At 23.9% G+C, this 16,132-nt stretch overlaps 2 protein-coding genes across 2 annotated transcripts; one reads left to right on the plus strand and one right to left on the minus strand.

Moving 5' to 3' along the window:
* The first annotated feature begins 3,122 nt into the window (after window positions 1–3,122).
* LOC145847275 (uncharacterized) lies at window positions 3,123–4,437 on the plus strand. Its single transcript, XM_082953548.1, has 5 exons — window positions 3,123–3,200; window positions 3,298–3,396; window positions 3,518–3,694; window positions 3,950–4,063; window positions 4,345–4,437. The coding sequence occupies exons 1-5, from the start codon at window positions 3,123–3,125 to the stop codon at window positions 4,435–4,437; spliced, it is 561 nt and encodes a 186-aa protein (XP_082809674.1).
* A 6,439-nt stretch (window positions 4,438–10,876) lies between these two features.
* Window positions 10,877–12,573, minus strand: LOC145847274 (uncharacterized). Its single transcript, XM_082953547.1, has 5 exons — window positions 12,448–12,573; window positions 12,225–12,323; window positions 11,907–12,074; window positions 11,529–11,642; window positions 10,877–11,250 (listed from the first exon to the last, which is right to left on the minus strand). Exons 1-5 carry the CDS (start codon window positions 12,532–12,534, stop codon window positions 11,158–11,160), a joined length of 561 nt encoding a protein of 186 aa, XP_082809673.1. The 5' UTR covers window positions 12,535–12,573; the 3' UTR covers window positions 10,877–11,157.
* Window positions 12,574–16,132: the final 3,559 nt, after the last annotated feature.

Raw genomic sequence — 16,132 nt, forward strand, 5'->3', positions numbered from 1 at the left:
TAAATCAATTGCTGCTTTGTGTTTTGCTTGTTTAACCTAAATATTTATGTGCGTTGTTTATTGATTTTACAGCTGAAGTAATTTAATTTAGTTAAAGTTTATAAAGTAATGAAACTTATTTTATAAGGCAAACATATTTAGCTGAACTCTGTAATCTCAACTGGCCTTGTGAGCTAATGCTTTAGTATTTTTATACAAGTGTAACAACTTGAGTGCCGAAATAAGTTGAACATTTAAAAACATTAAGTTTTGTTTGAAGTTTAACTTCAAAAGCTTAAAAGTTTAAAATGATGCCGTGCTGTAACTGAATTGTAAAGGAATTGTTTTTTAACTTTATAACTTTTGTACTCAAGGTGGGTCTTCTGAGAAACTATTTTGGAATTTTTATAGCATTTTGTGCTGGAACATTGATGATTTTACTTATTATTTTGAGTGTGTTTGGTTTTAAGCATTGCAATTGTTGTGGTGAGAAAGTAAGTTTGTATTTAATAATTGATGATTGTTATTAATAGTAAGTAATAAAATTTTCAAAACAATTTTAATCGTTTTTTCTTTTTTAATAAAGTAAATTGAATAAGTTTAATTTATTAAAATAACAGTTTTTTTTTTCTTTTGAAACCTTAGATGTTTAACGTCATTAAACTTATTTATCAATTACAAATTTATCAACCAATTTTTTTAGGAGACTGTTGATTCTCAACAGGTCGTACATGCTCAGTTAAGCAATGTTCAACAAGGTTCGTTAAGTTTATGCTTCTTCTTAATAAATGTAACTACTTTCACATGTTGTAAAACTTTGATATAATGTAGTTACGGCAAAAGTTTTAGAAAGCTACGGCATATCTTTTTGTTAGAACCATGTCAAAAAAATATATAAATTTTAAAAAACAGGCTTAAACTTGTTTAAAAAATGTATATAATTTATCTAAGTTGTTTAAGTAAATTTGTAAAAAAAAAGTGTTATTTTAATGCAAAAAACCTAAACTATACTATTTAAGTTTAGTTCAAAAACTTTTAAAATTTAATTAATAGTTGTTTAATAACTAAACATTTCTATTTTCAGGAAACATGGTTGTTCCTCAAAACCAACAAATGGGTCCAAATGCTAATTTTAATAGTGCCTTTTAACAAGAATAACAAACAATAATCATTTGACAATTTCAAATATCACATGCATGATTAATACACAAATAATTGTTTTAAAACAAGTTTAATCCCATTATTTACTGTCTTTTGATTTCTTTGTTTAGGTTGTAAAAACAGGTTTAGGTTTACCAAGTATTTTCCGTAAATGTTTAGCTTTTGAAAAAAAACGTTCATACTTAAATGATACTTTTTAATGATTGAAATTTATTATATATGATTTTTAAAAGTATTATAAGCATTTTACTACTATAAATTTTGCTTTTGTACTAGATAAAAAAATCAAACACTTTAGTTTTAAAATTTAGAAAATGTGTTTTTATTCAAATCTCACAATACTTTATATATTTTTTGTTCAACACTTGATTTTTATTTTCAGATCAGTTTGTTAAACATATCAATTTATTATTTCTTAAAATTAAGTAAACAATAAATAATTTCTTGTGTTAAAGATTATGTTAAGTGTTCTTTTGTAATAAAACTTTTAAAAAAATATAGTTCCTTTTTTTGTTTAAAGTATATTTCAAGGATACCAATTAATTTAGATAAACAGTTGAACATTGTAACCGTTAAACTATATCATTCTTTTTTGGCTACAGACATTTTCGCTAGTAAAAAGGTGGTAGTTATTTAATTAACAATTGAAAGAATTTAAAATACTTTATAAGTGAAATACGTTAAGTGAAATAAACACCGTTAAAATAATATTAAAGTAGCCTTATTTACAACTAGAAAATTTAAGTTGTAAACTAAACTACAACTTGCTTTTAAAATTCAATAAGCAATTTAATTAAATTTAACTAAATTAAGTTTTTGTTTTACAAAACTTACTAAAAGTTTACTCTATATAACATTAAGCATTTAAGTAAACTTAAATGTTTCAATGCAAAAAGAAAAAGCTAAAATTAAACTACCAAAGTCTTTTAATAAAACTGAAGAAATAAATAATTAACTTTAAGTACTTTTACAAAACTTCTTAAGTTTTAAAATAATTAAAATACTCTTCAAAAAATGTTTTGATAATATAGGGTTTTAGTTCAGTTTTTTAACTTACACTAAATTAGAAACATAAAGTGTATATAGTATAGTATTAATATATAGTTACGAACACATTAACTATTAGCTAAAACTTTAACTCTGAGCAAAACAAGTTATAAGTTTAAAACAAGTGCTAAAAAAATGTAGTTAGTAGGTATTAATTTCTGTTTAAGTTTAAGCAGAAGAGGATTAAAGTTATAATTTTAAACTGTACTTTATATATAAAAAAAGTATTATGTAGTTTTGTAAGAAATCTACTTAAAGTATATTATTAAGAAGTTTTTTTTTTACTATAAATAGCTTCAATCAGCATTTAATATATATTTTGCTTAACAGTATTGTAAAAGTTAAATCAATTGTGCAATCACAAGGTCTAAACTTATAGTTTACATATTTTCAACGCCTGATATATTAAATACAAATACATGTCCAGTTCATTTTGCAGACTTTAATAAATAAATACACCTAAAATATACTAGTTAAAGTGTGATATTGATAAGGCTTAAATACTATTATTTAAAGCAAGTATTTTTAGTAGTAGTATTATTATTTTTTTTCTTTTACGAATAAACTTATTATTTTTTTTTTGTGAACAAAACAACTAGTTTTATAAAATAAGTTTCAAATGTTAACTACGTAAACAATTACTTACTTAAATAACAAGGAAGTATGATTCACGACTAAAATGTACTTAAAATGATTAGCTAACATTTGTTTTAGTATTTTATTACTAAATACATTGAACATAAAAACACTATCTTAAAAGAGTTTAAAGTGGTTAAAAAATAATGAAAGTTATGTACAAAACTAGGTTTGATTAAAAAAAAATCTTTTAAATATATTGTTTAATTAAAACACATTTAAAAAATATATAGTAGCTAATAAGTACATACATAATACAAAACTCATGCACCTGCGTGTAGATATTATTTAATTGAACAATGGATGAACAAAAACAAGTTGGTGGTTGGAGCAAACTTGAGCCTGCAACAGACGACGTACAAAATATTGCAAACGAGGTTTTTTTTTGTTTAGAATATTCACGTGGCCTCATATAAATTAATACTTAACATTGAAGCTGTGCTGAAATACAAAGTTTAATATAATGTAAATTAGGTGAGAAGGTACGTGGAACTGAGATACGGAGACTTGGAAATTTACAAAGCAATCGAGTATAGACATCAAGTTGTTTCCAGGGAGAACTTCGAAATCAAGGTTTGAAAACATATGAATTTAAAACTTTTCAAACCGAGAACAGTACCACTTTTAGTAGAACGTTTACAAACAAACTTTTGTTTGATTACTTTTTAAATCGTGATTGCTTTGATAAAAACAGATCCAAGTTTACGACAATGTGTTCACAACAATTTTCGTCTTCAAACCTTTGTTGGGCAGAGAGGCGGAGTTTAAGGGGTTCAAGGAAAAGGGTAATCCCCTTATTAAGCCTGTGGGAGTAGGTTTCGGCGAGGTAGTAGCGAGGGCAGATGATGATATACAAAAAATTTGTGATCAGGTTAACTAGAAATCAGTATTCTACCAATATTTTTTTTAACTTTTTTAGCTGTTACCGTTTTAATTTTCAAAAAAAACTGCAAACTAAAACAAAGCCAAGATAAAAAAATATTTAAACATTTTTGTAAACTCATAAATAATAAATCAGTGGAAGACTAACTAGGTTTAAAAGTTTAAAATTCGGATAATGATAAAAAAAAGTGTTGTAGTAGCCTAAAAACAAAACACATTTTTTTTAGTTTAAAATTTTTTAAAGGTGAGAAGTGAAGTTGAAAAGTGTTACGGATACGATGTTACTTTTGGAATGTACTTGGCTTTACAACACTTTGATTTTCTTGAAGGCCTCAAACTTTTGAAAAGCGAAATTTTGGTTAATTTATTATAATTGCAGAAGCCTCAAATTTTTTATTAAACAGTTGTAAAGTTAACTAAGGACAAATTTAAAAATACGTATAAACTAGGTATGTGTACATAAAAAAAGCTTAGCACACTTATGACCTAAAAAGTAACATCAAGTTAAGATTGTACCAATCTAAGTTAACTATTTTCATTCCGATTTTATTAAAAAAAAACTCACTAGTAAGACATTTTAAGACTAAAATGAAGAACTTTGTTTTATACGAAATAAATATAAATTAAAAAAATTTTCAGATTCAGATCGACCTTGCTCTAGTCTTCATAACAATTGAAGTAAGCTATGGTTTTGATGGAACTCCGACTTTCAGAAAAATTATTCGTAATTAAATCTTTTAAGCTTACTACTTCACTCAGATTTTTTACCGTAACACTTTTTTTCTTTTTCGTAAAAAAAAGTTATTTTAAATATTAAAATTTTTTTAGTGCACATTTGATTTAATTTTTTTAGTTTAATTACCAAACACTCTAATTTTTTCCTGAGTACCCACCTCTAGGCATAAATACTTTGTTTCTTTAACACAATCTTTAACTTTATGTTAAATTTGTTGATTAATTTATCTACTTCAGATTGATGATAAAACTTTTAATCTTTAACTAAATATTACAAAGCGAAAACAAAGAAATACACCTAAAATTTAATTGGCTAAATATAAAGTTTTTAGTAACATTTGAAGTACGTATGATTGTGATATGAAAATAAAACATCTATACTAAAGATTTATTTTTTTTACGTAAACAACAAACAATGGTTAAAAAAAGAACTAGAATACTATGAAAAAAACTACTTTTAACTCAGATATTCCAAAAATATTACTAACGATACAGTTGACATTTACATATACAATTAGTAAGATGTAAATATACAAAATTTACAAAAAAATGATTTCAAAACTGGTAAACAAATGTCGTGATCATTAACTTTACAAGCATTTAAGTAGTAGTATTAACATTTATTGGTTTGTAGTAATCAGAGATTTAAATAAATCTTAAAGATAGACGATACCGGAGAAACTAATAAATTGTATGGTTTTATAATAAATAGCTTAATTACCCAAGATTTCTACTAGATTCTTAAAAAACTTTTTTTGTCTTGAGTTTTTAGGCATTTAATCTAATAAAAGTTTAACATACTAAAATTAGGTTTAATATTTGTTTGTGAAATACATTATCTTTAGACTTCTTTCTGTAGTAACTGTTTCATATTTTTTGAAACCTCTTTAATGCCACAGCTTAAATATGTTTTTTAAACACTTTAAACATTTAGCATACAAGCAATAAACAATAAAAAAATATTAACAATCTTAGATTAACTAAAGTAAATATCCGTTAATCAGTTTATATTTTTAGTTCATGAATAATTTTGTTTATTACGTAACTAATCATAGTTTACGTAACTAACAATTTAAAACTTAAAAAAAATTCATTGTTTTAGCTTACTAACAATATAACAGATGTGTTGATTTTTAAAACAGACATTATTGAATGAGAAGAAAACCGAAAAGTCGTTTGGATTATAAAACTGATTTTTTTTTTATAAAGTAACGTCTTTCAAGTTAGATATAGCATCAAACTATAATTATATATATATATATATAATTTTTACCAAATAAATATTTTTACACAATCTAAAAGTATGTTCATTTCTATCACGTCTGCTATCAAAATTATCTAAAATGAAAACTTATTTAAAATAATTAGTTTAATATTAATTTCGTAGTTAAATAAATGTTAAATTGAAAAATTTTCGAAAGTTTTCCAATTTTAGAAACTTATTTGAAAAGGTTCATACAACAACTTTATATTAAAACGAGTTTGAAATAAAATAAAAAGGTTTTTTAAGTAACACATTTAATATTTTTCCATTTTTTTCATACCATTTGTTTGTTATTAGTCTGAAATTGTTATAATGTTTGTACTTAAATTATGTCTTTTAATTACTTCAATTCATTAGAAACGAATAGTTTAGATAATATTTAAAATAATTTATATCAACTAGTAAGCTCTATCTGTTTAAAAAAAATCTAATTAAGATAATTTTGGTACGATAGAATTATTTTCAAACTTTTCGTAGTTAAAATAGTGATATGCTTACAATAATAATACCTACATGCAACTTTTACATTTTATCTGTTACAATATAAAAATACGTTATTTTAGCCCAAAAAATTAAATAATTAATTAATTTTTAAAAACATAATAAATGCACAAAAATACAATGATTTATGTTTCCTCTTGTAATATGACACATGTATAGTTTAAGCTAGGTTTACTATGCTGAGGTAAATTTAGTGCCAAATACTATTTTTTAACTTATGGCGTTGAAAAAAGTTAACTATAATTATAACTTTCTACTAAAAAAGAAAGAAAAGTCTTTGGTACCAAAAAGTTAGGTCTAAGCTTACAACTTAAAAGTTCCAAACCATTTTAATGCTTTTTAAATTAACTAACGTATTAAACTGTTTCTAGATTACTTAAAAATCATTTGATTGATTATTGAATGATATTTTAATATTTTTTCGGTATAATGTTTATTTATAGTAGTCAAACCGACTTTTATTGAAAAATAACTCAAAAAGTTAAACTAGAAGTACGGATGAACTACTTCAATAGTTTTTTAATAACTTAATATTAGTATCATAAATGCTTACTTGTAAAACAATAAGTAAATAGTTTAACTTCGTAGACTAATAGTTACTACTAGTATTATTACAGAATTTTTATATAAACTTTAAAACTATAAAATAATTTGTTTTTAGTTTATTTTTCTACAAGAAAATATGATGATAGCTTGTTTTTTGATGCCATCAGTTAAAAAAAATAGTATTTAGTACTATAATTTCCTTAGTAAAGTAAACCTAGCTTAAACTGTATATGTATCATATCACAAGAGAAAACATAAATCATTGTACAGTTGTGAATAAACTTAAATTTAATTTCTTTCATTTAGCCAATGGTAAATAATATCTAAAAAATAAATAAGAAATGTTATATATTAAAGTTAACTATAAAAGTTAAGTGTCAAAAACTTATATTTTTTATTTTTATTTTTTATTTTAAAATATGATGTATATAGAGAAAAATAAATTTATATTTTCATTGAAATTTAAAAGTTTTCAAAATTCAAATTTGCGAAAACGATTTCTCACGATAAATAATAGAAATTTCTTTAGTAATTTTCTTGATATACTTTAAAAGTTATTATTTCAGAGGTTTCCAAAAACAAAAAAATATATATACAATTTAGCGATCATCAAATATGAGATATAAATATAAGTTACTAGATTAATTTATATAACTTAAAACTTAAAAAAAAAAACAAAAATAGTTTGTATTGTGAAACCTATAATATAGGTTTTAATTTCTAATGAAGAAAAAACTCAAGACATTTAAAAAAATTTAGAGGTGCAAAAAACACCGAAAATAAAGTCAATAGACCTTAAGCTGGCTTTACTGTAATGTATAAAAAGTTAAATTGTTGCGTGTAATAATCGTCTGAAAAAATAGTTGATTAAAGGAAACAAAGATATTGATGGAGTTTTTTAAGCTTCTGCTCCTAATCATACTCAATTTAACTATAATTAATGTATTATTCTATTTAAAAATGATTTTTAGTACTTTTTTTTTTACTTACGTTATTTCAACTTTTCATGATAACGTAAATTTTAAAGAAATATTTGTCAACTAAACTACTAATTTAAGTCGTAATTGAAACATTTCGTATATTATATAAGTTTATATGAAGGTTTTAAAGAAGATTATCTAATTACTTATTAAGGCGAAATTTAATTACCCTCGGATTTGTTATACGAATAAACAAGTCTGTTTAATTATTAATGACTTTTTTTTGCTCCAGGATTAAGAAAAATTTATTAATGATGTGAAATCAAGACAATCAATCGATGTAACATACTTTTGAGGTTTGTTATATGACATAACTGTTATAATAGCTAGGTTATATCTATAATATCATGTTTTCCACTTAAATAACAAAAGTATTTAATTTCTTTTAATGTTTGTTTGAATTATTTTATCTTAATAGGCCTATGCAATTTGTAGAACAATTTGTATAAGTTATTAAGATGAAACTTAAAACTAACCTACTATAAAACATTGATACATTACTCAGCAATAATACAACATTTATTTTGAAATTACAATGTAGTTTTTAGATCGTACTATAAAGAATTTGTATCTGAATACTAAAGTTGTAAAGGTTTACTTTTTAAAATTTACTTATGTTAGAATTTTTATAGTCACGTGAATCACAATAAGATCCAACTTAAGTATAGTTATAACTACAAAGAAGAGTTCAAAATATTGTAAAGTAAACGATTTAATAAATTTTATATGATTAACGAAAAACGTACATTATAGTAGAATTAGAAAAAAAAGTATAAAATAGTTTAAAAAAATGAAGTTATGTGTAAGATGGAAAATCGAAAAATGAGGTACAAAATAAACTAAATTTATTTTAATTTAATACTAAATTAAAATTTATACTAAAAATGTTTTTTACGTAACACATTAAAACCAGCATTTTTTAAAGAACCTAGATTGTTTTTTCATAACTTTATTAAAACTAGTTTATTTTTGCATGAAATCCAGATTGAAAAATAAAAATAAAATAAACAAGTAAAATGGGTTAGAAACGATCAGGCTAGAAGTTATCGAGTTAGAAATTATTGGGTTAAATCGGGTTAGAAATGATCTCCTTAGAAATGATCGGGTTAGTAGTAACCGAATCAAAAGTGGTTGGGTTAGAAGTGATCGGGTTAAAAATGATAGGGTTAGAAGTGATTAAGTTAAAAGTGCTCAGGTTAGAAGTGATCGGGTTAGAAGTGATCGGGTTAGAAGTGACCGGGTTAGAAATGATAGCAGGTTAGAAATGATCGGCTCCCATTTTATACTACCTAATTTAAAAACAAACCTCATAACAATTAAAGACTAGTAACAAATTAATTAAACGAAAAAAAGATAAAAATTATAAATAACTTACTTTAAAAAACTAAACTAATTTTTGGCTTTAAACTCATTTTAATATAAAATTGTTGTATGTAACTTTTGAAAATAAACTTTTAAAGTTAGAAAAAGTTTAAATGGAGTAAATTTTTAATTTAAAATTTGTTTAACTATAAAGGTAAAATCAAACGAATTATGCTCAGAAAAAATATACTATTTACATAATTCTAATAGCTCACGTAATAGAAATGAACAAACTTTTAACTTACGTTAAAACATCTATTTAATTATATATAAATTAAAGATTTTATAAAAATTTCTGGTCGACTTAATACCAAAAATATTTTTTTAGAAAAATTAAAACTAACTAAATATTAAAACAAAGTAAAATTTAAGCCGCAAACACGAGAAGTGAAAAAACATTTTTAAATAGTTTAAAACAATTTTCTAATAGTTTGAAACATCTTTCTTAAATCCCGTTTTCCAAACTTTCCAAAATGCATAAATTAACAACTACAGCGTATTTTTCAAATCCAGCTACAATAAACTGTACCATTACTACTTCATGATTATTATAAAAAAAATTTCAAAATCTAAATTTCTGTTTACTATTGTAATAAACTGTAGCTTACTGAGGAGTACATGAAGTTTTATATTTCATGTACAAAACAGCTGTCTAAAATAATGTTTCTATATAATTAGATAAATATATATATAAATACATATATCTAGCTGTAAAGTGATGTTTTATTTAATTTTAAAACCACTATTATATAAATTAGTTTTTTTTTTCTGTATTATAACAAAAATGGTAAACGTTTCTACTTTGAATTCAATTATATCTATTGAAAAATTAAATATATATATATATATGTTTACTTTATTAGTAAACTCAAAAAACTCGAGATTTTTGAGTATGTTTTGTTGATGTATGAAGTGTTGATTACGTAAGTAATGTTTAATTACGTATAAAACAAATTTATTAATTAAATAAAATTGTTAACTGATTAGACAGTATTTATTTTAGTTAATCTAAGATTATTAATATTTTTTAATCGTTTATTGCTTGTATGCTGTGGTAAAATGTTGTAAGCTGTGGTATTGACGAAGATTGATCTTATTCAAAGTTTAAGTCAAAAAACAATAATTATCTAAACTAAAATTAAGTTAGCTGAAATATGTTTAAAATATATAAAGCAGTTACTACAAAAATTCTAAAAGAAGGCAATTAACATACATATATTAAACCTAAATTAAGTATGTTAAAAGTATATTTATTATATCAAATTACCTTAAAACTTAAGATAAAAATAATTCCACAAGGTAGAGTACAAACTATAAGTGAATAAGTTGTTCTTTTTCAAATCATACAATTTGTTATCGCCTAACTTTAAATCTACTTAATTCTTAGATAAGAATGAATGAGCCAATGAGCATGAGTGCATATAAAGTTCGATTTTAAGGTCAGATGCTATAAGCTATAAATTTTTGTCATTCAGATTCTAATAGTGAATTTTAAAAAATACTTACATTTATCTTTAACTTTTAAGTTTTGTAAATGTCAATATTTACTTTTTTGAGATATCTTGGTTGAATGTTTTTTTTTTTTACATTATTTTGATTATTTCAATATTTGATTTGTAAATACAAGTTTAACTATTTGCTTAAGTAAAACAAAACAAATCTTTTTAATATAGATGCTTACTGTTTATGAATAATAATATGTTCTTTACACGTTTACTTAAAATATTGTTTATTTTTGTAACAATTCTCTTATGTTTTGTTTGAAGACACTTAGTACAACAAAAAAAGTTTTATAATATATTGATATAAAAAAAATTAAACGACAAACTTAACATAAAAGTACTTTTAAACACAGAGCATTTTGGCTCAAAAGCTGGTACTCAAGCAGTACATTACAGTATTTGGTGTTCAACATCAGAAACTTATATCAAAGCGTACATTAAAAAAAAATCGAAAACAGTTTTAACTTGTAACGGTAACCCATTATCTGTGTGGTTACCTATTAACAAAACGGAAAAAAAAATTACAACAAAAAATATGAGTAAAGCATTAAGCTTATAAGAGTTAATTTTGAACAATTCTGCTAGAAGTAGGAGTTCCATCTAAACCAAAGCCCACTTCAATTGTAATGAACACTAGAGCAGGGTCGATTTGAATCTGAAAAACATAAAACTAAATTTTTTTTATAATAATTTCGCATAAAACAAAACGTTTCTTTTTATTTTGGAATGTTTTAAATAAAGATTTTTTTTTAATTGTTCATCGAAAAAGGTCTTTTTACTCTTCAACTTTTTGTTTCTATTAAAATAATAAATACACTAAAGTTTTTTTTATAGTACGCATACCTAGTTTATACATGTTAAAATTGTTAACAGTAAACTTAAAATCTGTCAAACACATAAATTGTTACTTCTAGATTAGAAAAAAAAACTTACTAAAATTCTGCTGTTCAAAATTCTGACGCCGTCAACAAAGTCTTGGTATTGTAAAGCCAAGTACATTCCAAAAGTAACATCGTATCCGTAGCTTTTCTCCACTTCACTTCTTACCTTTTAAAGATTTCAAATTAAAAAAATGTGTTTTATTTTCAAACTACTACAATATTTTCTTTTTTATATTTCCAGCTTAAAACTAAGCTAGCTACTAAGTACTAAGTTTTTTTTATATATGCTAATGTACAATAAAGTTTAAAACAGCTGTTTAAAAAAAATATTGTCTTGGCTTTGGTTTCTCTGGGAGTTAGTTCTTGGTATCAAAACTTATAGCTAATAGTTTAATAAAAAATAAATAGAGAACTTAAAATTCTAATTAACCTGATCACAAACTCTTTGTACATCATCATTCGCTCTTGCTATCTCATCATAACCTACAGGTAGTTTTATGGGAACAAACTTTTCTTTGAACCCTTTGAACTCCGCCTCCTTTCCCAACAAAGGTTGGAAAACGAAAATTGTTGTGAATTTTTCCTCGTCAATTTGGATCTGTTATTTTTACATTTAATAAAACAATCTTATTTCTTCAAAGCAATAAAATAAAATAAAAATGATACACATACTAATTTGTACATAAAATAATTGTTATTGATTTGAAAAATTAATGTGAAAACATTTCAAAGTCGTATGTTTTCAAACCTTGATTTCGAAGTTCACCCCGGCAACAACTTGACTTCTATACTCGATTGCTTTGTAAATTTTCAAATCTCCGTATCTCAGTTCCACGTACCTTCTCACCTAATTTACGTTAATTTTAATTTTGCATTTCAGAACAACTTCAATTTTGTTACAAATTGTATGAAACAAGTATTAGTTTATTTTATGTCACATGAACGTTTTTAAATAAAAACTTATAAAAAACCTCGTTTGCAATATTTTGAACGCTGTCAGTGGCAGGCTCAACTTCGCTCCAACCACCAGTTTTTATATTGCTAATTTTTTCATCCATTGTTCAATTAAATAATAACTACAAATAGGAGTTTGTATTTTATAATGTTTGGCTACTATGCTTTAACATTTTTTTGCTGCTTTAAATTTTTCAAGTAATTTTTTTGTATATTAAGTTTTAATTTAATACTTTATAGATCAAACCTCATTTAAAACATAATTTAAATACTTAAAGCTCCTTTAGTATAGTACTTTACATTCAATCCAATGAATAAGAAGTTACCGAAAACAAATGTTAGCTAATAACCTTAAGTATAAATTTATAGTTTAAGGTCATGAATCATACTTCCTTCAAAGAAGTAATTACGTAAATAGTTGTTACTTAACTAACAAGGAAGTTCCTTAAGTAACAAGGAAGTTCCTTAAGTAACAACTATTTACGTAATTAATCTTTAAAGGTGAATTTTTAAAAAAGGTAGTTGTTTTTGGTTACTAATAGTATATTATTTAACATATTCAAATTATGCAGATAAAAAATCCAAGGATTAGTTTAAAAATAGTAATATTTCAAGCTTAATAACTTATCCTACTTTCGCTAAGATTTAATTTTCTGATTTTGTATTCATATGAATTTATAAAACAAATTAGAAATGTATTCATATGTAATAACGTCCCGAATTATAAATTTGTAAACTGTATGTTTTAGACCTTGTTTTTGCACAATTAGTTTAAGTTTTACAAAATAGTTAAGCACAATATAAATTCAATGCTGATTAAAGCTATTTTAATACAAAAAAAAACTTCCAAATAGTAACTTAAAGAAGATTTCTTCAAAAAGTACATGTAAATGTTTTTTTTATTAAAAAAAGTCTAAAGTTATAACTTTTAACATTTTTCGTCTAAAAATTTCGATAAATAGTTAATACCTACTAACAGCATCTGCGAGTTAAACATACATTAGTTATTTAAGCTTTCTTAGTACTTGGTTTTAAACTAAGAACTTATTTTTTACATTATCAAAGTTTTAGCAAATAATTATTTTTCTACGTAACTATATTTTCTTAACTAAATAACTAAATTTTTTTTTTGATTTGTTTTACCTAATGAGATTTTTTAGCGTAACACTGTTCTGAAAAAAGTAAAAATAAAAATTTATGTACAAGTAAATTACATTGAAATTCTTTTTTAAGTAAAATATTTATAACCATTAGTACAATTACTCAATTTGCTAACATTGTTTATTGAACGATAAAAAAAAGCTCTCAAAAAGTTTGGTCTAAAAAACCTTTCGGTTATCGAGTCGTACACATAATTTTTTTTATCATTTAAGTATTTAAATCTTTAGTAATAAGACAATCACTTAAACGAAATAAAAAATAAAAGAAAATAAAGCTAAACGAAAATTCACTGAATTTTGTGTTTAATAATGTACTATGAATCTTGTTTAGTAACATAAGAACTAAAATATATATATATAACTTCAAATTAGCCTTTAAAAAACGATAAACAATACTAATAACAAACGTGTGAATACTTGAATTGTAGATTACAACCTCTTTAAAGAAAGTAAAATGTAATACGCTGAAATATTTTTACAAAAATTCTTTTAAAGTATTTTGTGTTAAAAAGGTAATTTTTATTTTACTTAATAATTCAACTTGAATAGTAAAAATAATTTTACATTAGAACAGTTAAATAAACTATCGTAAAAAAAATTAAAGAATGCTTTTGCACAAAGTATTAACAAGTAAAAGTATTAACAAGTAAAAGTATTAACAAGCAAGTATAAGCGTCTTTAATCTAGTATATAGCGTTATCAAGTTTCAAGTTTTTTTTTGTTTATAAATCAAGGTGTTCTTCCAAAAAAAAATATTCACAAGACCTTTTATTTAAGCTTTTCGGCAAAAAATACGTTGAACCCTTTTCTTGACTTTTTAGCGCAGCGCCATGGTAATTACGCTTTTGTTGAAAATTGAAATCATTAAAAGCTTGGAATAAAAACTTTTGAACCTTTAAATAAAGACAGTGGTATAAAGTTTTTAGAAAAATGACTTGAAAACAAAAAGATTGGTACGAGCCAACGGAAGAAAGTTGTAGAAGGTAGAAATAAATGGTCTGGAAAATACGGTCTGGAAAATACGAACCTAATCAACCTGAAGATGAAGAAAATGGACAACAACAATGTTTATTTTTATAATTTTTTTGTTTACAGATGTATTTTTTTTATTTTATAATATTTTATTCTACCAAGTAGTTTTAAAATGTATAAAGTTAAGGGGTTTTTTAAACGCTTATAAACTTTCCGTACCCCCTAACATAAGTACCACACGCCGCCACTGGTTGCCTGTAAACAAGCAGCTTTTATCATTTTAAATAAGTTTTGTTACGTCACCTTGAAAAAAACATTTCTAAGCTATCGCAACGGCCCAATTAAATATTAGAATTTAGAATGCAGTCAAGATATAACTATAAACTGTTTTATTATTATTCGATTGTTCTTAGAATTTTAGATGATTCTTAATATATATTCTATATATATTATATATATTCTTTCTTTTACGAAACTGGAGCAACTTTTTTTCTCGTACCGGCTTTCACGGCAGAGCTTGTAAATGAGAGGTAGGTAGTGTTAACGGTCAGTCCGGTGCCAGAGCCCAGACCGTCAACGACCCGCTACCAAACAGCGACTCCAAACTACAAGATCTTCGTTGTAAACCGTTGCTTTTTTTGTGAACAAATTTCCCTTCTTTATGTTTAAATTAGTTTAACAAGTTTAAACTTCAAAAAACATGCAGGTACACATTGGATAAGTTTAAGTTTTTTTTACTTTTCAAAAAAATCGTTTTGTTAAAATAAAGTAGTCTAGTGATTGAAAGTAAAGCTTTAGAGAGTTTTTATAAGGAATCTAGTACGTTTATTTTTATAAACTTTAAAACACTGTAATAAAAAATTCCATAAACTTCAATTCATAATTATTTGGCATAGTTTTCTTTGTCTAGGTCCGTATCTTTTTACAAGATTTAAGAAAGTTTTTTATTTTTTTAAACTAACTAACAAAGTAGCTTTATTAAAAACATAAATTTAAAACGACGATTGTTTTTGTAATTTTAAGTTAATTTTGATCGTAAGATAATCAAAATTAATGTTGTTATTAAATTTAACCTGCCAAGTTGTAGATAAACTAACAACCAAAACCTATACATTTAAAAAATAAAGTATACAAAAAAGCAGAAATTTTGCTATAAATTCAAAAATGCTTTAATAAATCCGCCAAAATTTGATAAAATAACACTAATGTTGTTTGTTACAAAAATTTAGAAAGCTAACACTACAAACATCTACTTTATGATTTATATATCTCTTACCTTTTTAAAAACTTAAAAATTTTAAAAAAACTACATACTATAAAACTTTTTTATATTAACAAAAAGTATTTCAAAGTTTTGATCATTAATAAAACATGCTAATATTTTTGCTTGATACATTTTTAAACGACGAACAGAAGCTGTTCGTTTTTTTTTTTTTTTTGGCAAATCGTTACGTGCAAACAATTAATAGTGCAAAAATTTAACTACAAAATTTACTAGAAATTTTGTTATAAGTATTCTAAGTTGATGGAAAAAATGTGAATTGTCAGTTTAGGTTTAGGTCAATTGTTG

The sequence above is a fragment of the Thalia democratica genome, unplaced genomic scaffold (genome assembly GCF_965202585.1).
Source record: "Thalia democratica unplaced genomic scaffold, ktThaDemo2.hap1.1 HAP1_SCAFFOLD_864, whole genome shotgun sequence".
Classification (NCBI taxonomy): Eukaryota; Metazoa; Chordata; class Thaliacea; order Salpida; family Salpidae; genus Thalia; species Thalia democratica.